Source organism: Meles meles, chromosome 16 (assembly GCF_922984935.1).
Source record: "Meles meles chromosome 16, mMelMel3.1 paternal haplotype, whole genome shotgun sequence".
Lineage (NCBI taxonomy): Eukaryota > Metazoa > Chordata > Mammalia > Carnivora > Mustelidae > Meles > Meles meles.
In genome coordinates, this window is record NC_060081.1 from 14,950,090 (window position 1) to 14,970,826 (window position 20,737).

The window sequence follows — 20,737 nt, forward strand, 5'->3', positions numbered from 1 at the left end:
TGGACCCGGTGCCCCATACTTTCTAGGAGCAGTGTCTCTGGTGAAATTCCTTAGCCATCCACGGAGCCTGTCCCATAGCGCCCACCACTAGCTACCAGGAATTGCGGTTGTTTCTGCACATGTCTTCACTCTACTGCTGAAGAGCATCCTGGCGTGGGGGAAAGTCATGGGCTACAACCCCTTTCCCAGGCTCCCAGCTACTGCCTAAACGCTCAGGGCTTCTGTTGCTCCTCTATTAAACACCGCAGCCCAACAGCGCCCCTATCACACGGGGCTGTTACAAGAATTACAAGAGCCTATGCATCAAAGCATCTGGCATTAACAAGTCTCTGGCCTGTGATAGAGGGGTAAGCAGTGTTTTGTGGGCAGCCTGACTGCAGGATGGCGATTCCCATGGCAAAACAGCTCAGCGTGTTGCCTCCCATCCAGGAATTCTCCATGAATTACCGGGGGAGACGAGGGATAGGGGTGTTTTTTAGCACTCTAGGACAGGAGCCACATTATGATTGTTTTTAATTACCCCTTGTAACTAGTAACTTTCAAAAAATATTCTTGTTAACATATCCATAGAAAGAATGACGTTGTTGATTGCAAGGGCAAGGTGGGGGGTGGGCATAGGAGCCCAGACCTGTTCTGGGGAGTGGAGGTGGGCCAACTGGGAAAAGACAAGAGAAAACAGAGAAGAGGGGCAGAAGGAAAGACAGAACCAAGCCCACAGTTTCCCTGATGAGTTTGGAAGGCCTCTTTGGCACCTCCTTTCCCTGGTGCCTTCGTACCTCTACTGGGCACAATGCATACTATTGCCTTCTCCAGAATTCTGGCTTTGGTCGAGTGGGTAATCAGGACTCCGGGCCACCAACAGCATTCTTGGTGATGACGGCAGCAGCAGCATTTTACCTGCAGCCACGGATGACATTTCCAAGTACTTAATCCAGTGGGGCAGGAGAATGTGGCAATAGCACATGGAGGCAGAAAAAAAATGCTCAACTAGGAATGCAGTACAGTTAGGTACAGAAATAGCATATATTTCACAATGTGGCCCTGTTTGAATTGGTAGATACCTATCAACTAAATCCTACCTACTAACCAAAGGCTTGAAATCTGCTTACAGCTTCAATCTGATTTTCCCAGTAGGTCAAGTGTCAACAAAATCTTTTCTCCCATCTCTGCTCCTCAGCTTTAATCTAAAACTCACAGGATCATAGAATCAGAGGACAGCCCAGAGTCCTGCTTGCTCTAGACGTTTCAGAGCAACAATTACAGATCAAATCCAAAATGTTAATGATAGGTAAACTAAGATTCACAGGCAAAAAGCAAGTTATTCCAGGCTCACAAGTGGGCTCTGGAAACCCTGCCTCTGTGGGAACCTAGGCTTCTGGCTCCCATGGTAGGGCTCTCTCTGCCTCCAAAGAAAGTAAAGGAAGTGTCACTAGGAGCTTCTTTTGATACTTCAGATTGGGATCTGGGCTCCTTGAAAGTAGGCCACTCCATGTGTGGGCAGCCTGACAGCAGGATGTTCCCTACCATTCAGTGATTCTCAACCAGTTCCTGGGGGACACCAGGGATGGGGGGAAGGTTGCATTTAAATCACACAATTCCAGCATTTGCTCTGTGTAGTTTCAAGGCTGTTAACATATGACTGCTTTGATTTATTGCTAATTGTTTACTATTCTTGGAGGTTTCTAATTAAGCTAACACAAAGTGTTTGATTTTGGCAAACTGGCCTGGCCTTCCAGGGACGCTGCTGGCTCCTCTGATTTCTCCCTGGGGCTGAGACCAGCACTTCTAGCCAGTAACTCCCCAACATTTTCTGGGTCTCACTTGACTTGGCATCACAGGTCTGTGCGTACCATCTTTTCTTCTCTGTCGGGACCAGCTTTCTGTGGCTCGGATGATGTGCGTCTGGTATCTGTGGGCCCTCTGACACACACTTGTTTGCAGCTGGCATTCAATAAATGCTTATGGAATAAATATATTCAGCCACCACACATGCAATCGGTACACCAACGCAGTTCACCTAACTGCTTGAGTACATATACACTCAACAAAAAGCTTGGAATGAAACATGTGCTGACATGTTCAGTGTTTTTCTCGAGGCGGAGACAAAGCGCGGTTTCATCCCTCCTTTTCCTGGTTTGTCCTAATTCTATACCACCAGCATTACGTTTTCATAGCAATAACAAACTATTTTTAAGAAGAAAGACATCCCAGCCCAATCATAGAGAGGGAAAAACAACGCATCGGGTTTTGACTTTAGCAGGGATTAATAATTTTCGCTGCCGCTAGTGTAACTGAAGCCAACAACAGCCCACGGAACTAAACAACTTTCTGAAAGAGGCGTTCAAAGAACTTCAAAGACCTGGCTAAATGTGGCATAAATATTTTTCATCGCCACATACGAGTGCCCACCGCCTGCCACCCTCTGGGCCAGATTCGGAAACCTGGCGACCGCGGTCCCGCCCTCGGGTAAGGGACGCGCCTCTTAGGTACCGAACCCCAGCCGCACCTCCGGGGAAAACAGGCCGGATCGCGCATGCGCCACCCCCGCCCCGCCCCCGGCTCGCAGCCACATTCTTCGAAAACTGAGGCGCTAGCCGCGGCAATTGCGCCTGCGGGGAGAGGGAGCGGAGGGGCGGGGCGTTGGGAGCGCGAAGGAGGAGGCGGGGCGAGGGCGGAGTCGCGCGTGCGCGGTGTCGCTGCCAGCAGGAAACCCGGCGCGCGGGGGCGGGACAGCGCGGGCGGGAGGCAGGGGGCGGGGCTCTCCCGGGCCGCCGCTGCTGCCGCCGCCGCCGCTGCCGCCTCCGTACCCGCCGCCGCGCATTGTGCAGCAGGCGGCCCCCGCGCGGCAGGGCCCTGGACCCGCGCGGCTCCTGGGGATGGTGAGCAAGGCGCTCCTGCGCCTCGTGTCTGCCGTCAACCGCAGGAGGATGAAGCTGCTGCTGGGCATCGCGCTGCTCGCCTACGTAGCCTGTGAGTTCGCTCCCGGGGCCGGCGGGGAGCCCCATTCATTCCCGGGCGCCGCGGCCGCAAGCGGGGGTCGGCGGGCTGCGTGCGGCCCCTCGGCGGCCCCGCTGCCCGATCTCCCGTCCCGCACCCGGCGGGACCTGCTCTCCCTGCTCTCACTCCTTTTCGGAGGCTGCGGACCAGTCTCCCCCTTTCCGCTCTTGTGGCAAAGCAGCTGGACAACTTGGGCGCAGACCCTCCAGCGCTTAGGCCCCGGCGCGGAGACCGGGCGGCCCGGAGGAGGGGTCCTTGCCCCGGGGCTCTGGGGCAGCTGGGCCTCGCGCGGCGAGACGCCTCCGGCCTCGGCCGGCCTCGCGCGCTCGGCCCCAGCATGCCGCCTCAGTCCTCCCCGCCCCGACGCGTGGGACTCCTGTCCACGTCGCCCCGGCAGCCGGCGAGGGTCCAGCCGGCGATTCCCGAGCGTGCCGCGCGAGGACACCCTGGGGACAGCCGTGACCGTGCCGCCGTGTTGGTTAAGTAGGATAAAAATACTGTTGCCGTTGGCAGAGCCCCCGCTTCGACTGTTGGCTCCGCAGGAAAATTACTCAGCATTTAACTATTGGGGAGCCAAGTGTTGCTGGCCCCCGCCGGCCCGTGAGGCTGACCAACCTCATCACGGTACCTTGTTTTCATGTCAGTGGGGCCAGATGTCCCGGGGCGCGGGGTCCCCGGGGCGCAGCGGGTCGGCCCAGAGGGGAGGCGCAGCTCAGGGAGACCCAGGGCGGTGCTTTGCTGTGTACCGTGTGTGCGGTTCCTGTGTCAGTCATGACTTCCAGCCTCTGCCAGAGACAGGGCAGGAGGGAGGGACACTCCGCAGGCAGGTGCTAGACCCTTGTCTTCTTAGAGGCGGAAACTCTTCTTTGCTTGTGTGCTTGCTTGCTTTCTTTAAGAAAGATCTATTCGATGGGAGTATATTTTAATTGTGGCTATTAATACTTTACCAACTACCACGGTTGGACTAGAAATAGCTGCCAGTGTGAGCTCCGTTTGGATCCTAGCCACCAGACAGTTCTTAAATGAAACAACCTGCTGACTGGTTTGGTTACCAAGATCTGATTCCAGAGGTGACAGGGGACTTGAGAAAGTGACTTAAGTTGAGCTCTAGGAAGACGTGTTATTCAGTCCTAGACTGTCCAGCATAACCCAGCTCTTCCAGGAGGTGGAGTAGAGAAGGCTCAAGCAGGGCTCTCAGATCCTAGACAGTTTCAAGCAGGGGATGGGTGTTAGATGTGAGTGAGTAGTTTGAAAAGGAGAAAGCTAGCTTTAAGTGTTTGTGGTCAATCTTGAGTAAGGTGAGACCCACGAGAAAGATCCCTTGAAATTGCATAATTATTGTTATGAAATAATAATACCTAAATTTGTTTGAGTGTTTGCGTGTATGTGCAGGCGTGAGTCTCATTGGCTTATTTAATAATCTCAACAATCTTGGGAAATACTTTGGTTATTCCCACTTTAGAGGTGAGGAAATTAAGACCAAGAGAAATTAGGAACATTTATGGATGATTACACAGATGACAAACAATAGAGAACCAAGTTTTGAACCCCAAAAGGCCAAGGAGCTTGGTGTAGAACGCAGATCTGCAGCAGGCTTAGTGTTAATTATAGGACTTCTAAAGTTGGACAGAGGTGTTTAGAATTAATAAAAGGGGATCTAGAGAGCCATGGGACGTTTTTCAGCATCCATTCCACCGGGAAATCCTGCCAAGTCCTTACTGTTGTCTGTGACTGTGCTTGATGCCAGGGGAAACTGAGAAGTGCCATCTTGGCACCTAGAGGAGTGGTTCTCAAACTGGAGTGTGCATCAGAATTGCCCCGAGGGTTTTCAGAACACAGATTTTTGCCTCCCACCTCAAGTTTTTGATTGAGTAATCTGGGATGTGCATTTCTCATAGCTTCAGCTGGGGAGCTGTTGCTGTGGTCTGGGGACAACTGGCTTAGAAGGTAAAGTGGCCAAGAATTAGATAATCACCCCAATGAGGGTTAATTTACAAATTGGTATGAAGGGGAGCGTTATGAGAGCTTATGACAGGGATTCCTGAATTAGAGTGACTAGGGGCATTTGTTTTCATGAGGAGCTGAGAATTGGAGGATGTATAGCATCAGGAGGCCTAGGAAGGAATGTGTTCCAGAAGGAACAGCATGTGCAGAGGTCCTGTGGCAGCCAAGTACAGGGAGTGCTATAGGAATGCAAAGCAGGATAGTGATCTTAGGGCACGAAAACAAGGTATTCTAATGAAGCTGGTCAGCGGACAGAGATCAGAGTGGGCCAGCTTGGGAGAGGCCTTGGGCCAGCTTATAAAATCTGTGATTTTAATTTTGAGGGGCTTAAGAATAGGGTGGATCAGTGTTACTAATGAGCAGGGAAAGCATATCTGAGACAGTGTGGGGGAGGTGGGGGGGAAGTTACCGGGCTCCTGATTGGTAGTGTCCAAGGACACTGAAAATGTAAGTCAACAAGGCGCCCATTGACAATCTCGCCCTCCCTATTAGGAATGGCAAGAGGAGAAATCTCTTTGAAAAAACTGTCCATACTCTCACTTAACACACACACAACCCCTCACGGCTAGCCAGTCCCTGTTCTGGAAGTGCATTGTCTGTTCCTCTCTCAAGTTCTGCTAGTCTTTCTCCTTCTCCTAGGATCTTTCTGAAAGGTGTGGGGTTTTTTTTTGTTTTGTTTGTTGTTGTTTGTTTTGCTACTTGGGCCAGAGTCTCCCTTCCTGCTCTCAGTGAACATTCTGGACCATGCCTAGGGGAGTGAGTTCGTGCCACCTTGCACTGCACATGCCTGTGTTTTCTTAATAAAATTCCCAATCCTTGAGGACAGAGATTGTCTCTTAAGTGTTTCAGCCTGTGTAGTACTCAGGTAGTGCTATTAGCTCTTTGGAAGAGCTCAGAATCTGACTGAAAATCATGCCAGTCTTCTAGGCTGAGGCTCCCCAGGAGGACTTATCTTTCCCCATTTTTTTTTTCTTTTCCCGTTTTTTTAACATGCAAATAGTTTGAAAAGTCAGTAGCCTCTGCAGGGTTTGTTAGACAAAACAGAGTCCCTGCCTCTCTTTGCGCCCTACCAGAGGCAAGCACTTAACTTCCTTCCGCTGATATTGCTATTATCTTTGTGCCATAGAATGATACACTTCCTGATTTGTCATTTGTAGGTATTACCTAGTGACGTTCTTCTTTGGAAGATGACTGTTTATTCTCTTAACCTGCCCTCCTCTCCCGCGTTCGCCATCACCTGTGTAGATGTGGTGTGATTTTTTTTTTTAAAGATTTTATTTCTTTATTTGACAGGCAGAGATCACAAGTAGGCAGAGAGGCAGGCAGAGAGAGAGGAGGAAGCAGGCTCCCCGCGGAGCAGAGAGCCCGATACAGGGCTCAATCCCAGGACCCTGGGATCATGACCTGAGCCGAAGGCAGAGGCTTTAACCCACTGAGCCGCCCCAATGTGGTGAAATTTTGAGATCAACACTTGGTATATATGTGTATGACTAAATGCTGTTCTGATTGTTAGTGAGCCATGCTGTCAGTGACTTTTTGTTTTCCCTGGAGCTAATCATTGAGTTTTCTTTTCTTTTCTTCTTTTGTTCTCTATGTACTATTTCTGATTCCACACCAAAGGCTTTGTCAGTTGTTTGCTGTGTCTTCCCCTAAGATGTTCAGGAGCAGGCGGACCTCTTGATGGGGTGCCTTCCTGAAGAAGGGCCCCCAGAGCCTTTGGACCTGCCCTGCCCTTCACAGACGTCCTGTCTCCCGACTTACCCTTACTTATTTCACACTTCTTTCACTTGGACATGCATTGTGGAGGTGAATCTTGAGACCATCATAAGTACCTTCCTCACCTTTACCCAGTAGTTTGTTGATGTCGAATTCTAGAAAAAGATTCCCTTCAGAAGTTTTCAGGAATTGTTTCATTGCTTTCTGGTTTCTAGTTGTTTCAGGTACATCCCTTTCCATGGGACTTGTGTTTTCCTTCAGGAAGATTGCGGGATCTTCTATTGGCCCTTGATAGTCATCATTGACCGCCCATTTCCACCTTTCTGCCCCTGGCCTTTTCCTCACTCCCAGGGGCACTGCAGTCCCCGTGCCCAGGAGCAGAGCTGCAGAACCCTGCTGCACTTCTGGGCCCAGTGGGTCGTCGAGAACATGTTTCCTCCCCTCTGGTTTGATAGCCGGCATCATTCAAGGTGATGGTACTCGGTGCACAGCACCCCCCCCCCCCCCCGGCCGAGTGACTTAAACTTCAATGCATCTTTGTTTTTAAACCTCTTAGGGTCTGGGCCTCTGGCTTCTTGCTGCAGCTCAGCAGAGCCTGCCCTGGCAACCCAGAAACTCTTGTGGTTTTGTTCCCGGGATTTTCTTAGATTATTCCTTGGTTGTTTCCTCTCCTCCATTCTGTGTTTTCTCTCTGGAATATTATTACATTGATGTAGTATTGCCTGCTCTAGTCCTTTTATTTCCTTTATTATTTAAAAGTTTTGCTCTATTTTTTTTGAAACTTTGCTTTGTATTTTAAGGCTTCTGGTGATTTTTTAAAAATTCATTTTTGCTATCATTTTCCATTTATAAGAGCTCTTTTTCCCTCTGGATTAAAAAAAAAAAGAAACTAAAAAGTATGTCTTCATTTCATGGTTGTATTCTCTTCTTGGAAGTTTTGTCTGGGCTTTGTCACACTGAAGAGTCTCTTCTCTCCGGGTCCCTTCCCATTTTTCTTGTTCGAGGCTTTCCTTGGCTTTCTGGTGGCCCTAGGTTGACTGCTCCCATTTGGGAGGAGTACCGTAGGTCTGTCTTCCGGGCTCTGAGCTCTGGTGACAAGGCTCTGCCAGGCTTCTGCTGGACGGGGAGGCCTGGCTGCCTGCTCCTGGGGGCCAGGTGGGGACCGGGCTTCAGGTGTGAGCATTGTCCTAGGTGGACCTGGGGCTCCCCAGTTGGAGAACCCCTCCCCGGAGGTGGGGCTGCCCCTCGTCCTATTGTTCAGACGGATTTGCAATCAGACCTTCTGTCTCAGTGGCCTTGTCACTCCACTTCCAGATGCACCAGGCATGACCATTCCTGACCGCCCCGGGGTGTGGCCTGGCCTTCCTACTGCCTGCCTCATCTTCCTTTCAGCTTCTCACCTTGTTCTGTTCCCCTTTACCTGTCCACCTAGGCTCAGACCTTTAGTAAGAATGGAAAAGAAGTCTACCTGGTGATGGAATGAGTTTAGGAGCCATTGTTTTCACCTTCAGCTCTTGGAAACTAGAGTTGTGATGTCCTGTAACATTCGTTTAATTTTTGGTGTATTGTGGACCTTGTGGTAAGGACCTTGTGGTAAGGACACTGCATTCCTGGCACCTTTCTATCCTGTTGCTCTTATCCCACTGCAGAGGAAAGCCACCAGATGAAAGCTGAAAACCATATAAAAGCATGGCATTTGCATTTATGGGAACAGACTTCCACCTTGTCTGAGTTGGGCTTCCCTTAGAATACTTTTGCCCTTAAGCTAATCAGCCCCATGTGGCTAAGGGACTGTTCTGGTGAATTCCCTCAGTAAGCATCCACTGGCCTGCTGCCAGGGAGACACAGGGAGCTGGCATCGTGGTGCCAGCAGACTCTAGGGAGTGAAGGTAGGGGAGACGCCAGCAAACAGTCCAGGAGCTGGTTCCAGACGCACCTGAGCATGAAGATCAGCTTTTGCTGCTCTCACCAGAGCTCAGAGCCCGGAGGACAGACCTACGGTACTCCTCCCAAATGGGAGCAGTCAACCTACGGCCAGCAGAAAGCCAACGAAAGCCTCGAACAAGAAAAATGGGAAGGGACCCGGAGAGAAGAGACTCTTCAGGGTGACAAAGCCCAAACAAAACTTCCAAGAAGAGAATACAACCATGAAATGAAGACATATTTTTTTAGTTTCTTTTTTTTTTTTTTTTAATCCAGAAGTGCAGGTTCTCAGGATCCTCTGAGACCCACCAAGCAGAGGCCTGGGACTCTTCCTCCTGTCCCTCCTTAGGAGTTGGAGAGGGGCGCCTTGAAATTGTTTTGAGTCCTCAACATTTTATTTTAAAATTTCCACACATGTTCTGTTCAGCAAATACCCAAGTACTACTCTGCCCAGATTTACCAGCTGTTCTTTTTTGTCCACATTTGTTCTTTCTCTCTGTTTTAATGTATACATTTTTGTTGTTGTTGTTGAAATAGTTGGAAGTTGCAGACATAATGTTGCTTCACCTTCAAATACTTTAATGTAGACCTCCTAAGACTAAAAGCATCCCCTGTGTAATCTCATACCCTAAAAATTAACATAAATAATGTTGTCTAACATATCGTCCATGTTTGAATTTCCCCACCATCCACATCTGTTTCTTTTGTTTTGTTTTGTTTTTTGTTTTTTAATTCTAGGATCAGTCAAGGTTTATATGCTGATTCGGCTGTTAGGTCTTTAACTTTTTTTTTTTTTGATTTTTCATATCACTTACCTTTTTAAGAAAAAAAGCCCCAGCCAGTTGTCCTGTAAACCGTCTCGCATTCTGGATTTATCAGATTTTTCCTTACAGTTAAATTCGGCTGGACATTTTTTATAATAGTGCTTGTTAATTTGCATTCCATCAGGCTCATTGCACCATTCCTCATACGTTGGACACCTGGAAGGGCTGGCCGTCACCACACTTCATTTTAAAGATGCTTTTTCTCTGTGCACAGTCCTGGGGGTGATTCTTGGAGACTCTGAGTATCTTCTTGTCCAGCCACTGCATTCAGCATCCGTTGGCGGTCCTTTCCTGGATCAGTTTTACACTGGAAAATCCCAAGTGGTGATTTTCTGATTCTGTAAGCCCTTCTGTGTTTATAAACTTGTGTTCTTCTGGAAAGAACTTGCCTCCCTCATTCCTCTCTCACTTTCTGTGGTAGTTTCCTGTGCCTGCTGTAAGAAATGGCCACAAACTAGGTGGCTTTCGCATGGGAGAGGCTTATCATTTCACAGTTTGGGGGCCGGAAGTCTGAAATCAAGGTGCTTAAGGGTGCTCTTCTTCCAAAGGCTCCTTCAAGGCTCCAGATGCTTTGGGCTCTGGCTGCATCCTGCCATCTGCCTCTGTGGGTGGTCACATCGCCTCCTGTCTGTCACATCTCCTCTGTGTCCCCTTTGAGGACACTGGCACTGGATTTAGGGCCCAACTGGGTAATCTAGAGTGATCTTTTGGTCTCAGGATCCTTCGTGATACCTGCAAGGACTCCCTTTTCCAAGTAAGATCACATTCGAGGTTCTGGAGTTTAGGATGTGGACATGTTTGGGGGGAGGTCACCAATCAATTCACCCCTCCCCACCTTTTAAAAAACTCTTTGTGGACTCCTAGATTCTTTGAGTCTTTGAGCGCTTCCTTGATCTCCAGATGTTTCAGGCTCATCTTGTTCTTTCCCTGCCCCAGTCCTGGAATTAGCTATTTCTTGAAGGAGTCCTGCTTCCTTTCACTGGGGGAACATTCAGGATTCAGAGCTTGGACCCTAGTTGTATGCATTGCCATCGAGGTGTCCTTGCTCCCTTCTCTTTCAGGGGACAGAGCCAGGAAACATACACACTTTTTCCAATCCTGAATTTATGCCCATATGCCCAATTTAAATCTTACTAGGTTTCTTCCTTACCTCCCCCCATTCCATATTGCTGTGTCCTTTTTTCCCCCACTGTGAAAATCTCATTTCTGATGTCAATAAAAAGTCATTGCCTCTCTGCTACCATACAGAGAGAATGGTTTGAGAATTACTACGTTGATCCGTACCCACAACAAACTTAACCAAATGCAGGATTTCTGCGAAGTTCGTTTGGTCCTCACAATGTGTCCCACTGAGGATGGGCAGTTAGAGTTTTGTGTTCCAAAGCCACTTGCGGTAAGTTTTTTGATACCTGATGCAAGTCAGTTTCATTTCTTGGTTTGTGTTCAGTTTTCTTCTTTCTGATAAAGTATTCAAGCCACATACATGGTCCAGAAGTCAAAGTATCCAAAACAATTGGCTGCCTCTTGGGGAAATCTCAGACCTTCAGCACCATCTCTGTTTTAATCCATCTGACGGCACATGCCGGCATTAGTCTGTGTGGATGCATGCCCTTGCTCTGGGCATCTACCCAGCAGGTAGCACTCTGTGCAGACTCTGCCTCCCTTTCCTGGAGAGCGAGCGCTCCATGTGGATGCCCGTGCTTTGCACCCCCCCCCCCCCCATACTGTTGTACAGCTGTGTAATACTCTGGCATGCGTGTGCACCTGTCTCCTGCGGAAGGCATTTCCGTGATGTCAGATGCCTTGGTGTCACAAAGACTGCTGCCGCGAAGGAACCTGCGCACACGCTCCCACCACGGCTGCGAGCAGCTGCTTCTCTCAGTCTCCCCAGCAGAGGCTGTCGGCAGACGTTTGCATTTTCACTGGTCTGAAAAATGGCATCTTTTTTTTTTTTTTTTTTAAGATTTTTTTTTTTTATTTATTTATTTGACAGACAGAGATCACAAGCAGGCAAAGAGACAGGTAGAGAGAGAGGCCGAGAGAGAGAAGGGAGGAAGCAGGCTCCCTGCTGAGCAGAGAGCCCGATGCGGGGCTCAATCCCAGGACCCTGAGATCATGACCTGAGCTGAAGGCAGAGGCTTTAACCCACTGAGCCACCCAGGTGCCCCTGAAAAATGGCATCTTGTTTTAATTTGCATTTCTCTTATTGTGAGTGTCATGAAGCATCTCTTTTGAGATGTTTAAGGGCTATTAGTATATCTGCCTCTGAGAACTTATTTTCAGGTTTGCTCATTTCTCTGTTGAGATGTTGGTTCTTTTTTCCACTCATTTCTTTTTTAAGGAGGCTCCACACCCAGCTTGGGGCTTGAACTCACAACCCCGAGATCAAGAGTCCCATCTTCCTCCCACTGAGCCAGCTATGCGCCCCTCTTTTCCACTGACTTTTAAGAATTCTTTATATATGTGTTAACTGTTGTCTTTGAAGTGGTTGGCGATTATTTTCTCATGCCTGATGTGGTGTGGAGAAAAATATATTTGGTCTTTGTGCCCTGTTGGCATAAAGGTCCTAAAACTCTTGGGATTTCCTGAGTGATAGGAGTGTCTTTTGTTGCTCCTGAGAACCCCTCTTTGGTCACACCTGAGTTGATGACAGTGAAGTGATTTAGGTTGGGCTCCTGGGCAGCCAGGATGGAGCTGGTCACGAGAAAGATCCCACCCACCAGCCTCCAGGAGGAGAGAACAGGGTGCTGGAAATTGAGCTTTACAGAAACTTCAACAGTGGGGGTTGTTGAGCCCCCCAGTGGAACTCAAAGGGAGGAGTGGGAGGGAGAGAGGGCCAGAGAGGGCATAGTGCTCTAGTCCCCTCCCCACACCATGCCTAGTGCATCTCTGCCACTTGGCTGTTTCTGAGTTGTATCCTTTATAATGAACCAGTACATGTAAGTAATCTGTTTGCCTGAGTTCTGGGAGCCATTTTAGCAAATTATCAAACCTAAGGGTTGAGGGGGGGTCATGAGAATCCCCAGTTTATAGCCACTTCATCAGAAGTATAGGGACTTGTGATTGTTTTTTTTTTTTTCTTTCTTTTAAGATTTATTTATTTATTTATTTGACAGAGATCACAAGGAGGCAGAGAGGCAGGCAGAGAGAGAGGGGGAAGCAGGCTCCCTGCTGAGCAGAGAGCCTGATGTGGGGCTCCATCCCAGGACCCTGAGACCACGACCTGAGTGAAAGGCAGAGGCTTAACCCACTGAGCCACCCAGGCGCCCCTTGTGATTGGTGTTTGAAGCAAGGGCAGCCTTGTGGGACTGAGCCCTTCACTTGGGTCTGTCTTAACTCTAGGTTGTTAATGTGAGAATTGAATTGAATTGTTGGACACCCACATAATGAGTGTGTAGAGAGTTGGAGAATTGGTTATTAGTGTGGAAAAAACCTGTGCATTTGGTGTCCAAGGTGTTCTGAGGGTAGAAACAGATTTTAGGACATGGGAGTTTTATTTTCAACAGTTTTCTATTTCTCTGTGTAGTTCTTCAGACACTGGCCAGGGTGTTTGACATGAGAAATGAGATTGCGGACTGGGGAAGAATGAGAATGCCCTTAAGGCCCAGGGGTTGGTACTTCAGGGGATGGATAGGATTTGGACAGTAGGGCTGAAGGCAGCGGTGACAGCATGACCATGAGCTTGGAGGTGACTGTGCAAGGAGCAGGTCCTTCTGGTCCTTTAAGGCAGCATTTCAAGTCGCCCTCCACATACAGTTCATTCTCAGCTGAGTCAACATTTGATCAACATATCTTAACATATTTCAGAATATGCAATATGCCAGCATTAGGGCAGGGCCACTTCAAATCAGCCTGTCTAGCTGGGACACTGCGTGTGCTGCGGGCATCCCCCCACCTCATGGAGATGCACCAGCAGGGTTTAGGCCCAGTGTGTGGTCTTGCTGTGTAGGCCGGAGATCGAGAGCCTGGTTGCTGTGATGTCGAAGCGCTGTCGTGAGTAGATGTTTCTTCAACAGGCAGGCCTGGCTGCCAGATTCTCCATGTTCGCTGAATTCACATTAATGCCTACTCCCCGCCCCCCCCTTTTTTTCTTGCTTTATATTCAGGAATGTTTGGGTCCTAGAAGCTCCTGCAAGATACATGTGGGAGGAATGATTCCAGGTTGACCCTTTTTGGAGAAGGGCAGTTTCACTTGCCCCCATTCAGCTCCTTCTGTGGCTTAGGGATAGTCATCTAACCGTGCTGTTTCATTTTGATGCACTTAACAACATGGAGGTACTGTGTTCTCTTATACCTTGCAGGTAATAGTCCTTTTTAGAAAACACCATGAGGAATTGACAGAATTTCTTTACAGAGATGATAGCTTCGCTTGATGAGACACTTGGGAGAAAAGAGGTTTCCAGGTGCAGGTGTGAGAAAGTGACATGTGGGGGAGGGCCTGTCCTCACGTAGGAAGGACAGTAACAGTGGGCAAGTAGGTGCTCCCCAAAGGGTGGGCCAAGGTGGTCTTCCTCTCCCTTTTATTCAGAAGGGCAAGAAGTGAATTTCAAGTTCATCCATGAGCTTCTTTGAATTTTTGGTTAAACTTTCCATTTTTCTAACCAAAATAACTAAGTGCCATAAAGCAGCAGCAACAAACACTTGAATTCCCCTTCTCATTGTCTTTTTCAAAAGAATCTGAACATCTTGGAAAATGAAAACAATTTTGTTAGGGAGGTGAGACCTTGGAATTTTATTCTTAGTATCTTTGAACATTTTTATCCTCTTTCTGAAAACAAACAAGCTGTTTCTAAGTTAGAATTCAGTTGACATATGTAATGCAAGTGATCTGAGTTTTGTTTATTTATCTATTTTTAAAGAGTTTATTTATTTCGTTTAGAGGGAGGGAGTCTGCCCCACAGAGGGGCCGAGGGAGAGGGAGAGAGAGAATTCCGAGTAGATTCCCTACTGAGTGGGGAGCCTGATACGGGGCTCAGTCCGTAAGATCATGACCTGAGCCAAAACCAAGAGTCAGATGCTTAACCAACTGAGCCACCCAGGCACTGCTATTTATTTATTTTTAAAGGTGTGAGCAGACAGCTGTTATATCAGCAACAGAAGACTGAAGGGGTAGGATGGCTGTGTTGGAATCAAGGAAAGAATCACATTAATCTGACGCCTTCAGTGGCCAATGACAGTCCTTGTGCAAATCCGTCACTAGGGAATGGTAAGGGGCCATAAATGGTGGTTTTCCTTGAAACTTGCATGTAGCCAATCAGGATCTTAGTTCTGGTCTTCCTCTTAGTTTATTTTTTTTTAATTTTTTTTTTAAATTTTTACAGAATTTCATTCTGATTCCTTGATCTCCTTACTCCCAGTGTGTCTTACTTAAAAGGCAAAATTTCTATCTTTAGCTCTCAAAGCAATGAAGGCTCCCCCAACCTCTGGCTTCTGCCACTGATGCAGGGTGTGGAACTCCAGCATGAGGAGTGACTGACTTTGATAATGCTACTATCTTGAGGCATGGGGGAGGATAATCTCCCCCTATTTTATAGATGGGGAAACTGAGGCAGAGGGCAGTTACATAACCTGCTCCAGCTCTTAGTCTGGTACTCCATGCTAATGTAGAGGGACCTGGAGGAACCCCAAGGCTGCACCTACCCCGTTTCTTAGCTTCAGTGCAGATTTCTCGTGACACTTCTCCTGAAAGAATGTTTCACTTTGAAGCAGCCTTGTTGGGGTGCCTACAAGGTAGAGGGGGCAGGAGGCATTTTAGAGGATCCCTGAGCATTACCTTTGTCTTGTTGGTAGGTGGTTGACTGGCTTCTGGTTCTCTTGTTTGGCCCTGCCATAGGAGTCCCCCTCTTCTTTCTGACTCTGGCTGATGAGCATGGTGGGCCCAGGTGGCTGCTGGGTAGCTTGTCTACAGTGAAGCACCTATGGCCCCCATGCCCCAGCTTGGGTGGCTGGATGGCCTGTCCCTCTGTTCCAGGAGCAGTGTCCTGCCTAGGCTGGGGTGCTGAGTTTGCAAGGCCTGCAGCCCTGCTGAGCCAGAGTAGCCAGCCTTGTACTTGCATCTGCGTGGCTCACCCACCTGGTCCCCCACCACTGAGCACCAGGGACCTTCCAGAGGTCTCCAAGGCACCTGCCACCCACTCTTACCTTTCCCCCTTCCACATTCCTACCTCCACCTTCTCACACACCCACCTCACCTAGTCTCTGGTACTCCCCCCACTGCCCCCTCACTTCCCCCTTCCTCTCTCCCTCTCCCCCTCAATCTCACTCCTTCCTCTGAGGAACACCTTACTCTCTACCTGTCCCCTCATCCCCTCTCCTACTCTCCTCCCCACACCCTCACTGAGTCTATACTTGCATCTCTTTCCCTCCCTCCCCACTCCCTGCTCTCACCCCCCCCCCAAACTCCCCTCCTCATCTGGCTTCTCCCATATGCCCCTTTCCTCATAGTCTGCTGAACCATGCCATCCCTGACAGGGGCTGTAGGCAGAAGGCTGGAATTTTCCAGATCTTTCAGGATGACCTACAGACACAGCCATTCCATGTAATTCTGACACTGTGGATGGCCATGCCCCTAGTGGGAAATCTGTGCACTGGTCCCAGAGGCACACTGGTCCCAGAGGCGTGATGTCCTTGGCCTTGGTCTAGATGACACCAGTGGGCATTGTGGTTTGGGATGTCCCTCCTCAGTCCCTCCCGCACCTTCTTTCCCTCTCCACCTCTTCAAATACAAAATGAAAAGGCTGACTTAAAAGCCTCATCAAGATTTTTAAAGTTCCCATTTAAAACTAAATAATATGTCAACAGAAAATAGTGTACTCTATGTAGAAAACTAGAGAGTGAAGTACAAAGATAAATTCTCAGTTCTCACAATTTTAGCATATTAAAATGTCTTTCCATACAGAAATGGTGATCTCTTTGTTTTTAATGGTCTTTCTTTTTCACCCTCAGTAAAGTTTTATAATTTCTTTCACGTAGGTTTTATACATTTTTCTGTGAAGTTTATCAAGTTTCTCTTTAGCGTTGTCAGTAAAGATCCGATAACAAATATATTATTAATACAAAGCAACTTTTAACATCAGACTGCAAAATTAACCCCCCCAAGTTGTATTCTATTTTTAAAATATTTCTCTTTTGTGCTTTGCACTAATCCGCATATACACATATTCTCTCTGTGTCTTGTTCTTAATCATAGTGTTGTTCTTTGTAAAAAAAGGTCACTATACCTTGACATGTTACATCATACCTTCACATTCTGGGTTTTGTCACACGATGGCTCCTTTCACTGTTTAGAAATTGAGGTGGGGGTGTGAATTTTCCTTTTCTTCCTACCTACTGTAAAAAAAATTCTTTTTTTCTGATGTTCTTTGCCTTCAGTATTCTAAAAATAGACTCATCAGGATTTGCGATTAGACTTCCTCTGTGGTGTTCGTTGGAGGCTAGTTGAAAAGGAAGTGCTTGTGCGGGGAGCTCTAGCTTTGTCACTCGTCAGCAGATTCACCATCCACTTGGCAGCAAATGTTGACTGAGTGGCGGGCTCTCTGCTGGGATCTGGAAGTGCACGCCTTCTCTTGAACTTCTGTTTCCACCAGGAAGGGGGAAGTGATTGGTCCAGAGGGAAGAGCACTGGGTCAGCTTCAGAGTGAATCCTTGGGAAGGGAGGTCTGTGATTGTGATTTAAGCTTTGCGGGCTGTACCAGGGATGCTAGGGGCCATGCCTTCATCTCTCTGGCCCGCAGCCCCGAGGCTGGGCTGGGGAGGATTCGCCCTTTGTTGCTCTCCTTTTACTTCAGTGAATCTGTTTCTTCTTTTTGTCAGAGAACTAATGGGATGCCTTTATTTGCTAGCCTCAGGGGACGTCTATTTCATTTTCTGTTGTTGGAGAGAAGGTATTGCCACACTTCCTTAGGCTAAGCCTACCATCTGTTTAAGTGGAATAAAGCAAAAGAAATGATGTGGCAACTTTGTATCATGCTAGAGATCTGTTGGTATCTGTGAAGCTATAGGAGAGGAGAAGGGAGAGTCCACTTCTTATCATTTTATATCTGTCCCTATGATTTGAAGAATCAAAGTGCTTGTTTGCTTTCTGAGGTGGTCTGGCATTTTTCTATCTTTTTTGTACCCATTTCTCTAAACTTGATATTACTGTTTACTAGTTCAGATTAAGCAGCTTTTGAGTGTTTAATTAAATAGTACTATGGGGCACCTGGGTAACTCCGTCAGTTAAGCATCTGCCTTTGGCTCAAGTCATGATTCCAGGGTCCTGGGATCAAGCCCCATGCCAGGCTCTCTGCTCAGTGGGGAGTCTGCTTCTGTCTCTTCCTCTGCAGCTCCCCCTCCTTGTGCTCTCTCTCTCTCTCTGTCAAATAAGTAAAATCTTAAAAGAAATAGTAGTACTGTGTAGAACCTTGAGAATACGAGTGGAATGTGTTTACAAAATTATTGGTGTCCTGTTGTGAAAAGGTAGAAGTGATCTTCTCAGGTGAAGATTTGGGGACAGAATGCATCTTAATTCCAGCTGCAAGAAATAGACACATAGTTGTGATAACATAGGGTAAACATGGTAGCTTTCTGTTGATAGACTGTTGCCTGAGTAATGACTTGAAGAACCTGGAGGAAACCAAGATATTTTATGGTGCTTAAGAGTAAGTTACAGTTTGGATAGTAAGGTGCAAAGGGCATTGATATCTATGTATCTTTGGGGCTCGGTTTTAATTCACAGTTTTAACATTCTAACAATGTGGAAACATTTGGAAGATCCCCTTCCCCCTTCTTCCCCCTTCCAGCTAACTTTGTTTCCCTTCCTGTCAGTTCCTGGGTGACATTTAGTATGTATGTATGAATCATCTAGATAGTTTCCTCTGCATTATGTGTTCCTAAAATATATTTAGGTACTTTAAAAATGTAAATGGTTTTATACCATGGATTTTTCTGTGATTTGCTTTTGTACTTAACATATGGAGAAAATCTTTCAGTTCATAAATCTCATTTGTCTAAATGGTTACCTGTGCTTTGTAAACCATGATGCTACCCTGCTTGGAATGGACAGAAGCAACATAGTGTCCTCTCCAGACCTAAAAAATGTTATTTCACACTTTCTTCCTGCAAGTTGTAGAAATTAAAGCAATACAGAAGTATATAAAAAGGTCTTACCCCGTGTCTCTCAGACTTCTGTGAAGACACCTGAATGTAGGTTTAAACATCACTTAATATTGACATTTTTACATGTAATAAAGACTTTTAAGAGGACTATATGCCCTCTGCAAAGCCTATGGTTTCTTGCCTTTTTAACCACTTTTGGGGGGGGAAAAAAGGAACATCTTGGGGTAAAATGCTTTCCCATGGGAATGTCTGTACAATTTTATTAGATAAGCCTATGAGACAGTATGAGTCACTTAAAATGTTTTATAGCCTAAGGTCAGGACTTGCCAGTTGGGACATCAGGAGTGCAGGGCAGGGCCTAGAAGGTGCTGCTGTTCTGTCTGCTTCTAGCACTTGCCTACTCCCACAGCCTGGGCCCAGGTGGAGAAGCCTGAGGGAGGCTCCAGGGCGGGGTTGGTGTCACAGGGAGGGCACAGAAGCAAGTGCCTTCCCTGAGGCTTGTGAAGCTCACCAGTTTCTGGAGGCTGCTCAGCCACCTCATGTGGCCTTTTTCTTTGGGATAGTTCTCCTCCTGTCTTAACTGCTCAGGACAGTCAGGCCTTGCTGATTGCACGGGGTTCTGGGTTTGGGGCTTGGCTCCCTCAGAGTAGGCAGGAGGTAAAGACCGCCATTCAGTGACTGCCACTTTTTGAGGTATGATACTGCCTGACCCTGAACCTCTAATTCTTTTAGTGGGAACTGAAGATGGTGAATCTCCCCCCTTCTGTACAACTGACTCATGGTTTCGGCTCAGGTTGTGATCTTGGGGGTCAAGGGATCGAGCCCCACATTAGTCTTGGGATTCTCTCTCCCTCTCCTTCTGCCTCTCCCGCTCATGCTCTTGTGTTCTGTCTCTCTCTGTCTCTCTCAAATAAATAAATAAGTCTTAAAAAAAAAAAAAAAAGATAGGGGCGCCTGGGTGGCTCAGTGGGTTAAGCCTCTGCCTTCGGCTCAGGTCATGATCTCAGGGTCCTGGTATTGAGCTCCACATAGGGCTCTCTTCTCAGTGGAGAGCCTGCTTACCCCATTCTCTCTGCCTGCCTCTCTGCCTACTTGTGATCTGTCAAATTAAAAATAATAATAATGTATATTCTTACCTTCTTTTTAAAACATTTCAGTTGTGCTGCTTCAGCGTTTACCCGAGGGGAGTCCAATATTTGTTGTGTTCTGGTAGGATTGTTGAGGTTCATTAGTGGTGAACGAGGGTTCAGCTTTCCTTGGCCTGTGCGGGTTCTGTTCAGGTGGAGGCAGGCAGTCTGGGTGGCTGGGGAGGAAGGGTTTCCCCAGGACGGCAGCAGCAATCCAAGCTTTTTACCTAGGCGACAAGTTTGTGCCACGCTGTGCCTTGGGCGTGGGGAAGGGTGCACATGCGCTTGGTAGGGAATGCATCAGGTGGGGAGGAATTAAGCCTCCTATCCTGGGTTGACTTCAGGTCCACCTCATCGCTAGATTAAAGGACTGTTTCGATTCTGCTTATGTTTTTGCTGTTTTCCCAACTACTTCAAAACTTAAGGGTATAAAATAGCAACCATTTTATTGTGCTTACGGGTTCATCGGGTCAGGAATTTGAAATGGGGATACCTCTTTTGTTTCATGATGTCGGGGACTTGAGTTGGGATGGCTCAGACAGCAGGGGCTGGAGAACGTACTTCCTGGGGGCTTCTTCGCGGGCACATCTGGCCCCTGAGGCCGGGATCAGCGAGGACTGGCTGTTGGCACCTGTACTGCACTTGGCTGTGACCCGGCTAGCCGCGGGGTGGTCGGACCTTGTCCACAGTGGCCCAGGGACCCAAGCGACTCGAGGGAAGAGCATGCGGTTTACCACCAGCTCCCAAAGCTGCAAAACGTCACTTCCGGCCTCCCCTATTGCGTCCCTTCCGGCCTCCCCTATTGCGTCCCTTCCGGCCTCCCCTACTGCGTCCCTTCCAGCCTCCCCTATAGGGGAAATGGTCCCAAGTTCACCAGATTCAGGGGGTGGATACACCCACCCCACCTCCGGGGAGGCTGTCAGAGATTTTTGGACGGTTTATAGTGCCACCTGGAAGGCCCTGTGTGTAAAATACAATGACACCACACAGCTCGGCAGTGAGCGCTTGGCACAAAGTGAGTCATAGCTGAGAGAGGCGTTCTGTTGTAGT

The 20,737-nt window shown here is 48.0% G+C and overlaps 1 protein-coding gene across 2 annotated transcripts in view; it reads left to right on the forward strand.

The window, feature by feature from the left end:
* Positions 1–2,746: 2,746 nt before the first annotated feature.
* The window catches only part of UXS1 (UDP-glucuronate decarboxylase 1), a 90,190-nt gene continuing 72,199 nt past the window's right edge, over positions 2,747–20,737 (forward strand). Inside the window, exon 1 of one of the 2 annotated variants that reach the window (XM_045981367.1) lies at positions 2,747–2,970. In XM_045981367.1, the coding sequence (XP_045837323.1) occupies positions 2,877–2,970 (94 nt within the window). In that variant the 5' untranslated portion in view covers positions 2,747–2,876. The remainder of the gene's footprint in view (positions 2,971–20,737) is intronic. The other variant, XM_045981369.1, reaches the window with a different exon arrangement.